This window comes from Carassius carassius, chromosome 47, assembly GCF_963082965.1.
Source record: "Carassius carassius chromosome 47, fCarCar2.1, whole genome shotgun sequence".
Classification (NCBI taxonomy): Eukaryota; Metazoa; Chordata; class Actinopteri; order Cypriniformes; family Cyprinidae; genus Carassius; species Carassius carassius.
Window position 1 is genome coordinate 10,940,662 of NC_081801.1, and position 11,514 is coordinate 10,952,175.

The following is an 11,514-nucleotide window of genomic DNA, read 5'->3' on the forward strand; positions in this document are numbered from 1 at the left end:
CAATGACATTCATAGCTGGGGAGACTCAACTGATTTTATACTGTTTAGTGTTAATCACCATCTAACTCAACCAGTCAAGAGCTACATTTAGCCTTAGATGTTATATGAATATGGTCCCTGAAGCATAGGTTTTATTAGCTGACAATAATAATAAATAAATAAACATTATAGGCACAAATACAAATGTACTTTTAGAAATTGGTTTTGAAAATATGGTGTTATTGTTTTGGCAAGTTTAAATTAAAACATGTTTGAAAAACTGTGTGATATTCCTTTAAAATAAAGTTTTAGATATTTTTTTAAGTATATTTTACTGTGCAATTTCTTACATAATTTCTGTAGAACCGTTAGACCGAACTTTTATTTTGGTGGGTTATAGACATTTGTAGTGGTGGGTTGTAGACAGAGTTTCTCAGTTTTTTAGTAAACTATTATTATTATTAGCTATTGGGCCTACTTGAAGTATAGCACACTCTGCTGTGCAATAATTCTATATTTCTGTTGAAATTTCTACCGAAATTTTATTTTGACAGGTTGTTGTAAAGAAAATGCAGTTTCTTTCAGTGTATTGAAAGTGAGGAGTTGTCGTCATGGTACAGAGCCCCTCCCCTTGATATCACCCTCTCAGCCATGTTGGCAGGATACCGGCGGCTAAACATGATTGGTTACGTGTGTTGTTAACTCGGTAGTAGAGGAGGTTCTCGCAATTCTGCACTGTTTTACCATGCCTGGAAGTCACTGCTGCATTAAAAACTGCTCCAGTACCTCACACGATACATATGGAAAAATATACGAACAATGGAATACAGTTTTTTAGGTTACCGGAATGGGCACATCATCAGGACATTTACATCTTGCAATCACACATTTAAACTACCCTAGCCGACCCAGAACTGGTTTGTCCACTTTGCAGCCCCCAACACCCTACACAAAAACCTGGTACAGTATGTGTCATTGGGCTAAAATCAAATTACAACTAAATACCTAAACATACACAGCTTTAGCCTACATCAAAACATGTTGGAAACGTTTTTGTACATTGAACATCTCGTTACAATCTATTGTTTACGAAACAGTCGGAGTTAATTACTTTGTCATTTGGGTCAAGAAGTGTCTGCTAAATGCAATGTAATTACTGTACAACACACTAAAATGCATGTGAAGAAACTTACCAAGTCCTGCACTCAGACACAGCAGAAAGCCTCGTAACTTTACAAAGACTTGTGGCTTTTAAACTCAAGATAATTCACAACGTCTATATATGTGCATGGAGGTAAATGGTCCAGGTCTCTGTGTCATTCCTCTGCAGGGAGCTCGTATGGGTCGATATTTTGGATGCCTGAGAGCTTCTCCGCTGTTTTGCTCTTGTTACTGTAAGGTCCCTTTTCTTTCGTCTTATCTTTTTGCATTGCTTTACTCTCTTGCTTTTCTTTCTCGTATTCCTAGATCCGTCTCTGTCCCGCCAAAATAATAAAAGCGCAAAAATTAAAGAGATTTATTTTAAATTGATTTATTCATTCAAAATTGGCCGAATTCCGTGACGTTCTGCTTTATACAGCAAGTTCCATGTGTGACTGAATTCCGCAATTCAATCCCTGTCGCTTTGCAAACACAGACAGGGTGCATTTATGAATGAAACTGTGAAAGTTCTGACACAAAAAGAAGTTGTTACATACCCTCGCGCTTTTTAAAAGTGGGAAACGTATCACGTATTGGTAGTAGACGACACCACTGTTGCGTTAGTTAGCTAAATAACGTCCTTAAATCTAATCTTAAATCATCTCAACATTACAACTATGCTAGCACTGTGCTTTCATTATAGCTTCATTCACTGCAGTCGGACATTGGAGATTCGCACTCGTAAATTTTCAAATTGGCCATAATTTTTAATTCGTTACTGCCGCCCCGGTAGATCCGCCCCTGCCTCTCCACTTATAGCTGGTGTGTGGTGAGCAGGGCTGTGCAATATGGGGAAAATATCTAATTGCGATTTGTATTGACAGATATTGCGATTTGATTTGCGATTTTACATTTGCAAAGTCAAACAAATACTTGTTGTGGTTTCTGATAATTTATTCAGTGCGCACACACATGGTCTACTCCCACTGGTGCCCTACATAGAATTGCCCTGTCTGCAACACAGTACCAGAACCAAAGTTTTTATCGGGCTTAACATCACAGTTAAGGTCCTTTCGGCCATCTCGTCCTTGAAGAGAGCTCTCAAGACCTCTCTGTGGCCCACTCCTTTCTGGAGTTTGCGCCTGGTGTGGCTAAGGCATTCTTATCCTAAGCCAGGGTATTTGCCTAAGGTACTACCGTAGTTCCTAGAGGTGGGAATCTTTAGGCACTTCATGATCCAATCCGATTCCGATTCTAGGAGTCACAATCCAATTCCAAAACGATTCTTGATCTACATTTCTTGCTCAGGGACACATTGGTGTCTCACAGTGGATTCGAACCCGGGTCTCTCACACCAAAGGCATGTGTCTTATCCACTGCACCAACACCACCCCATATATATGGCATTTCTGTATCCAGTTCACATACACTCTGTTGCACCTAAGCATATTTTTATGCTTATATATGTTTACATAATTTAGAACGTGTACATTCTGTGTATAGAGTATAATGTGTAGCGTTAACTGTAAGTATGTCTAATAGTACACTGTGTGTACTGACTATATGTATGTGCATATTGCACATTTTCACCTGTTGAAGTCTGTATGGTTATATGTTAATTGTTTCTGCAATTTCTGGAGCAAGCTCAAAAAAATTTCACTCACCAAGGCACATGTGCTGTGGTGATGTGACAATAAAAGTGACTTCACTTTTAATTAATCCCAAGAGATTTCATAAAATATCTTACAGACATCCCTACTGATAAAGAGCTTATAAACATCCACCAGACCTCATTCAGTTTAGATCACAAACAGCTCCGAATGTGTTTATTTGTAAGAGATTCTCACTGTTATTCCTGCAGCAAGCAGTGGAAGGATATTGAAGCCTAATGAGTTGTAAACCATTTTAAATGTTTATTAATATTGCTTGCAATTTGTATTGCATTGTCATTTGTTTCATGTGATTTGAGGAATCGTCTAAATACCATGATGGATAACATGTCTTACCCTGTGATACTGACTCTAATGGTGCCCAAAGAATCTAAATCATATAGGCATGCATATTTTATTTGCTTTCTTGCCTTATATGTGGTTATATTGTCAATTAATATTCGTCTTGTTATGGCCATTGTCATGGAGAAATCTCTTCATGAACCAATGTACATATTTTTGGGTCATTTGTGTATAAATGGGATTTATGGAGCCACAGGATTCTACCCCAAAATTTTGTCCGATTTAATATTGGATTCATATGTGATCTCCTTTAATATGTGTGTTCTGCAGATATATGTGATTTACAGCTCTTTACTGTGTGAGTTCACAATCTTAACAGTCATGTCTTATGACAGATATGTAGCCATATGTAGACCTTTAGACTATCATTCCAAATTAACTAAAAACACCTGTGTGAAATTAATTATATTTTCATGGATTGTTCCCACTTTTTCTCTTTTAACTGCCACTCTGTTATCAAATTTTAGGCCAATTTGTGCCTATCATATAGATAAATTATATTGTGACAACTGGTCAGTTGTAAAACTTTCCTGTGCTTCATCTTTTGTTAATAATATCTATGGGTATATTGGTGCTGTTTTATTTTTTAGCTTTGTAGTAATTATCATATTGTCCTATATAAAACTGATCGCTGCATGTAAAATATCTTTAGAAAACAGAAGGAAATTCTGGAAAACATGTCTTCCACATATATTTTCACTGTTAAATTTGACTTTTGCTATGCTTTTTGATATTATGTATAGCAGATATGGTTCTAATGATATTTCAGAGAGTTTGCGTAATTTTTTGGCTCTAGAATTGGTGATAGTCCCACCTGTGTTCAATCCTCTTATCTATGGGTTAAATATTAGAGCAGTGCGCAAAAGTGTTTTTACTTCATGTGTTACATCAAGAGTAAATGTATCACATGCACCAAAAAGACGAAAACATAATTAAAAACAATATTCATGACAATTAGGTTTTCATATATATGAAGTATGACAAAAAGTGAAAACAAGTGTGATTTTAATAAGCATATTACTAATAAAGTGTGATATGTGTATAAATATATGTATCTTGATTCAAAAACAAAACTATGACTAAATAGAAATTTGCTTAACAATATCCTCCTGGAGGATAATGATCACAGATGTTTTCCCCTCCATGCCTTTTTATATCTAAATGTAATTATTTTATGTTTGTACAATTTATCCTTGCTGTTTTTGTAAGATAGAGTAAATGTTTGTACAAATGTATTTTTAATAAGTATAATTTAAAACAGAGTTATTATTTATTTTTTTAATTTTTTTATTGCAAGATTGTGCAAAATTTTGTTAATGAGAGTCCGGTCTCTCAACTTTGTTGTTGAGACCATACTCCAACCCAGAGCTCATCCATGTGGAAATTGTACACCTCAAAGTGGGATTTTTGTTTGTGTGGCAACCATCAGCTGAACCCAGTTAACTGCCTGGTTGGCTTAGTGCTGGAGTTTCTGCAGGAACGGTTTTTTACAGAACACCCTGAAGGTGTACATGGCGTCCTTAGCTACTCCTCGCCCCTCTGGGTGGTCAGTCGTTGGAAAGAGACCTGCTTGTTACGCATTTCCTCTGTGGCACCCTGAGGCTGAGGTTGCTGTTGCTCTCACTTGCTGTGGTTTTCGATCATTTATTCAGTGCGCACACAAATAACGTTCAAGACTCTCTGTTGGTGCACTACATAGGACTGCCAACACAGTACCAGAACAGAAAGTTTTTTATCTGTCATAATATCACATCTTCCTCCCTTTTAAAGTAAATAACTTTTCCTTTGAAATGTTTTGTTCTATCAATTTGTACTTGTGGCAAAAATACAATTTTCATAACATAAAATTCACCACAGAATTTTCACAATTAACCTCTTTTTTATTTTATTTAAAGTTTCAATTAAACTTTCAGGAGTTCTAACAGTATTTTTTGGTCTGCAATACTTCCCAGGTTAAGCAGTAATTTCCTTTGTCAAATCAGAGTCAGTGTGATCCACAGAACTCTTGTCAGCTTGTTCACTTGTGGAAATGTCAGTCACATCTTTGCCATTTGACTCGGATTCTTGAACAGTCACTTTTGGTCTTAAAGGAACACTCCACTATTTTTGGAAATAGGTTAATTTTTCAACTCCCCTAGAGTTAAACAGTTGAGTTTACCGTTTTCAAATCAATTCAGCCGATCTTGGGGTTTAAGGTAGCACTTCAGCTTAGCTTAGCATAGATCATTGAATCTGATTAGACCATAAGCATCTTGCTCAAAAATGACCAAAGAGTTTTACAATGATATTACGCAGTGCCTAAAAATAGTCCCTGGAAACTCTGCAACTACACAAACTAGCTGTAGTCTATTTTCAGGCGCTGGGTAATATCATTGCTCCTGCTGCACCCATGGTCCGGCAGCAAAGTTCCTTAATTATAATGCTGGAATGAGAGCATTGTTTCCAGCCATATCGGCCTAGAAAATCACAACTTTTCATTTTCCATCAGTCTTAGTACACAATGTAACTACAGAAGAGTAAAGTTTTAAATAGGAAAAATATCAAAACTCTTTGGTCATTTTTGAGCAAGATGATAATGGTCTAATCAGATTCAATTATCTATGCTAAAATAAACTAAGCCAAAAGTGCTACCGCCAGACCAGGAGATCAGCTGAATGGACTTGAAAACGGTAAAACTCAAATATTTTACCCTAGGGAAGTTGGAAAATGAGCCTATTTTCATTTAAAAGGTTAGTTCAGCCAAAAATGAAAATAATGTAATTAAGGACTCACCATCATGTCGTTCCAAACCCGTAAGACCTCCGTGCATGTTCGGAACACAGTTTAAGATATTTTTGATTTAGTCCAAGAGCTTTCTGTCCCTCCATTAAAAGTGTATGTATGGTATACTTTCCATGTCCAGAAAGGTAGTAAAAACATCATCAAAGTAGTCCATGTTACATCAGAGGGTCAGTTAGAATTTCTTGAAGCATCGAAAATACATTTTGGTCCAAAAAGAACAAAAACTATGACTTTATTCAGCATTGTCTTCTCTTCCGGGTCTGTTGTGAGCGCGTTCACTGCAGTTAAGTGATATCCGGTTCGGAAACGAATCATTCGACTGGTTGAACCAGTTCACCAAATCGAACTGAATCGTTTGAAACGGTTCGCGTCTCCAATAAGCATTAATCCACATATTACTTAAGCTGTTAACTTTTTTAACATGGCTGACACTCCCTCTGAGTCAAAATAAACCAATATCCTGGAGTAATTAATTTACTCAAACAGTACACTGACTAAACTGCTGTGAAGAGTAGGGCTGCAACTAACGATTATTTTGATAATCGATTAATCTGTCGATTGTTTTTACGATTAATCGGTTTATGTACTTATATTTTAGTTTTTTCCATTTTTCCCCCCCCAAGTAAATTATTAATAAAGGGTCTTTATCATTCAGCATAGATTTTTAAGAGATTTTAACCATTTTGCATTGTCATATCCTCATCAAAAATATACCTGGAGTTGTTTTATTATGTGTTAGTGATCCTTTGTCGAACTCTTCAGCAATCAAAACACTGACCCATACTCTAGCAAATTTCACAAGGAGATTTCAAATAATGTTTTCACCATGGCAGTCCTTAGAGCTCCTAAAGTAGTTTAACATCCTGAACAAAGCTTATTAAGGAATCTTTCAGAACATATTTTCACGAAGAATAAGGATAAAACAGAATAAGATTGCAGTGCGTTGTATTTTATTATTTACTGGGAAACAGCTTTATAGCTTATGCTGTGAAATTGTAAACAATCCTTCGAATAAAGTGCCAATGGCATGAAACCTGAATGGAACTCACAATTTAAAGTAAAATCCATCCAAGGTTGTCCAGAAAAAAAAAATCGGACACACACAAAAAACCTGCTGTGTGAAAAAGAGCAGTGAATACTTAGAAAAAAAAGTGCATTTCAAATATCTTTAAACATTAACCTCTCTCATTCAGTCATAATTAGGCTGCACGACTGAATTATGAACTGGTAAACGACAAACTGATCACAGAACATGTTTGTAAAGCTTTAAATGTTAACTGTTAAAAATCAATGTTATCAGCTTTTACAACTAAAAATTTGCAAACAACATTGTACTGGAGAATCTGCACAAATAAACGTCTTAGGGGCTGTTCACGTATCGCGCCTAAAAATGCGTGGAAAACGCTAGGCGCGCCGCTTTCTCCTTCTTGCCAAAGCGCTCAGGCAGAAGCGCCCCTGAGGCGTCTGCCTTTGCTAAGCAACCATGACGTGCTCTCTCCTTGAAGACGCGGAAATTTCAGCAAAGGATAAATGGATTTGCAGCTCTAAAAATCGCTTGCAGTAGCTCTGCTACTAAATTTATTTCAAAATGGAAATCCATATACAGCTATGATCAGCTGTTCCTTCATCTTGGCTGAGCTTTTAACGTTGTTACGGGAAAGGATGAAGCTGATTATTTAGTTCTTGTCACATGACCCGCGGTGCGCTTGCCACATTCTGAAAAGTTGAAATGTTTTTAACTCGATGCGGTGCGGACGCGTCACTTCCATTATGAACTTCCATTACATTGGAAATAACGAACATGAGCGCGCAAAAGACGCGATATGTGAACGGCCCCTTAAACAGTCCAGTTTACAGGTTAATCTTCTTTTTTGAAGGCTCAAAGTAAAGTACACCCACATCCCGCTGAATGCTGCAGAGACGCTGAAGCACGTGACATAAAACGAGGCCAGCTATTGGCTATTTGCTACTTCTCCTGTTGTACTGGCTGAGTAAAACCTCCGGTGGCTCATTACTGCCACACTTTGGTCACCGCAGATTTGAAATATGCACGAAATGAGCCGCTTACGGCAAATAAGTTATTTAGCAACGAATCGATGACTAAATTAGTTGACAACTATTTTAATAATCGATTTTAATCGATTAAATCGATTCGTTGTTTCAGCTCTAGTGAAGAGAGAACTGAAGATAAACACCGAGCCAAGCCAAAAGTTCCTTCTCTTTTTGTGCATAGACTCTGCACCAGTCAAGGCTCTTGATGCCTAAGCTACCGGCTGCCAGCTCTCACCATGTTGCTGCAGAAGCCCAGCACCTAGGCCATATTGTGAGGCATCTGCTGAGATTCGTGTGCTCTCGTGTGGGTCATAATATCTCAGCACTGGCTCCCCTATAATGATGCACTTCAGATTTTATTCGAGGAGACTTTTTAATAAAAAAAAAATGTAATTTGTTTTTGCACAAGAGTAAAATAGATGGAATAAAAACAACAACAACAACAACAAAATACAATCCATATACTGTGCAGGTAGAGGCAGACAACCCAAAGGGCTTATTTAGAGCCTCCACGTAAACAATGAAAAGAAATAAAACAAAAACAAACTCATGAAACTAACAGAAAAACTAAATTTCAGTATCAAATATATAAAAACGAATTGCTACAAACATTTCTTAGCTAAACGAGATAATTCCATAATGTAATACCCATAAATCTTATCAAGTATTTACCTCAACAAGTGAGAAATTTAGGAAAATGAAAATAAGAAATTGTACATGTTAAATAACAATGAACCTGTGAATTTACTTTGAAATATATTCTAAATTACCCTGGAAAGTTACCCTCACTTGAATATATCTTATTCATGAAAACATATATTTGAAAAATATTAATATCATAAATGGTAAGAACCTGAAGTTTATTGAATAAAGAAGCAGATTAAGTATATTTGTTTGACTGGGTTGCATCCTAACAAACCGCTTCTGATGAACAATATTTTTTCGAAGAGTATAGGAAAAGTACTCGCCCAAGCAATATTACAATATGAAAGATATGGATGAATTAATTTATAATTAAGTGTGTCAACAAACACTTCAAAAAATTTGGTAGTTGACACTTGAGGCACCTCAGTCGATGTCATAATATTTTTTGATAAATCCTTATGGTATTTTTTTCCCACTAAAAATTATACAATTAGATTTTTTTTTTATTTTATATATACATATTTAAATATAATTGGTTTAAATTAAACCAATTGCCATTGTAAGGATCCACCTGCCAGCCCAAATAGCAGAATCAAGCGGTCTGGTCGAAGGTTTAATGCGTATTCGGTCTTTTACTTGCGCTTCTGAATTTATCAGAATTTAGTGTAAATTTATTCTAGCTCCGTGTTCAATCTGTTCAATCTAGAAAATGTTTCTGTTTAAAAACTGATCACAAAGGTTGATTATGTATCAATTTTTTTACATTTGATTATCCCGGACTCACTATACTTTCAATTATCAGTTCACTTTGGACCTAAAGTCTCTTTTAAGTCTCACGCTAGCTTCACATGGATCTTACGATCACAAACTCGCCAGTCTGATGTTAGTCAGAGTGTTGACTAATACAAGTTTTTCCTGCCGCCTACTGGTACGTAATGCTTTATTGGTGTTGTTTACACTCCTTGAATATCTCTTTTCCAGATCAGTTTTATTGTTTTATTTCATGGCAGAATGGTATCTGTGCATGGCAGAATAGTATCTGTTTTCTGAGATTTCCTGAGTTTTGGCTTGAGGAGTTAATTTTGTAAGGAAATAATTTCATTCCTTTCAGCATAAGCAATTAGACCATCATTTGCATTCTTAATCAGTAAAGCCAGTTATCTAATCAGCGGTAAATTCCATCAGGTGCATTATTTCACTTAGAGCTGTTACTACACAGAGCAGTTGTTAACTGACAAGATGCGCAAATCCACGTTCATTATCAGCGTGTATTGTAGTAACAGTTGCTTTATGTCAAGTCAAGTCACCTTTATTTATATAGCGCTTTAAACAAAATACATTGCGTCAAAGCAACTGAACAACATTCATTGGGAAAACAGTGTGTCAATAATGCAAAATGACAGTTAAAGGCAGTTCATCATTGAATTCAGTGATGTCATCTCTGTTCAGTTTAAATAGTGTCTGTGCATTTAATTGCAATCAAGTCAATGATATCGCTGTAGATGAAGTGACCCCAACTAAGCAAGCCAGAGGCGACGGCGGCAAGGAACCGAAACTCCATCAGTGACAGAATGGAGAAAAAAACCTTGGGAGAAACCAGGCTCAGTTGGGGGGCCAGTTCTCCTCTGACCAGATGAAACCAGCAGTTAAATTCCAGGCTGCAGCAAAGTCAGATTGTGCAGAAGAATCATCTGTTTCTTGTGGTCTTGTCCTGGTGGTCAGTATACATTAGGATAAAACATCTAAATATGAAATATTGATCGCCGTCAGATGCTGACATGACAGGACGCTTTACTTATCTCCCCACCATCAGACTCTCCATCGCTCATGGCATTTAGTGCTTCTTATACCTCTTCAGCCTTCATAAATTACCGTCTTTTACCCATTTTGTCTTTATTTATGAAACTGACAACCACTAATTCAGTGAGTGAAAGGTGTTGCCTAGCAATGTACTGTTTAAAACACAAACAGCACGAAAATGACAGCGCGTACATAAAGGCAACATATAGCGGGTAAATTTGACCCGCGCTGGCGCCATCTGGTTTTATCTAAACAGTTTTAAACAACAGGGAATCGTAAATCACAATTTTTTTGTAAAAGTCAGTGACTAGGATACTTGAATGTTTTATTCAAAATATTTTATGTATGTTTTAAAAACACCCACTGGTAAAATTTACCCCGTGCCGGTTCTAGTGTTAATAATCCACAGAAAATAGAGAATGAGCAGGACATTCAACAAGTATAACCAAAAACACAAACTGAAATCACTGTAGCTTTTAAGCACATGCTGATTGGGAAGACACAGGTGCAAGGAATGACTAATTAAAAGGGAACACGGCACCTATGGGGAGGAAATACTCAAAGAAATGAGTCCGGGGTGTGACATTACTCCCCCCTCCCAGTAGGTGTGACCTTTTAATGTAGAACAACAGAGGGGGGAAATGGGTGGGAACTAAGGAGGAGGTTCCGGTGGAGGATGGACACAAGGTAAGGGGGCCAGCAAACAGAGTCCATGGAGGAGACGATGGAGAGAGGAGCCAGGGAGGAGACAGGAGGGACCTAGAGCAGGAGGAGTCCAGCTGGACCCAGGCTACAGCCATAACAGGAGCCCACAGTGGAGCTGACGAAGGGAGGAGACATGGAGGAGGAGTGGCCGCCGACTACAGGGGGCCAACCAACAGCGGCGGAGCAGGTGGTGGAGGAACCATAGGCGGGGATGGAGAGCCGAAGAGCCAGGGTGATGGGGAAGATCCAGAGGACCTAGGGGAAGCTGATGGCACCGGCTAACAATGTGGAGAAGTGGATCCAGGAGGCTTCAGTGGAGCCGGAGCGACAGAGGACTGAGGTGGAGCTGAGGGGATTAAGGAGCCTGACAGAGCTGGAGGGACAAGGCAGAGCCAGAGGG

General features: G+C 37.7%; 1 protein-coding gene across 1 annotated transcript; it reads left to right on the top strand.

Moving 5' to 3' along the window:
* Nucleotides 1-3,023: 3,023 nt before the first annotated feature.
* Nucleotides 3,024-10,306, top strand: LOC132130871 (olfactory receptor 4E2-like; the record flags this gene model as incomplete). Its single annotated transcript, XM_059542708.1, has 2 exons — nt 3,024-4,031; nt 10,283-10,306. Coding segments are annotated over exons 1-2 (951 nt in total), but the record flags the coding sequence as incomplete, so codon positions are not given.
* Nucleotides 10,307-11,514: the final 1,208 nt, after the last annotated feature.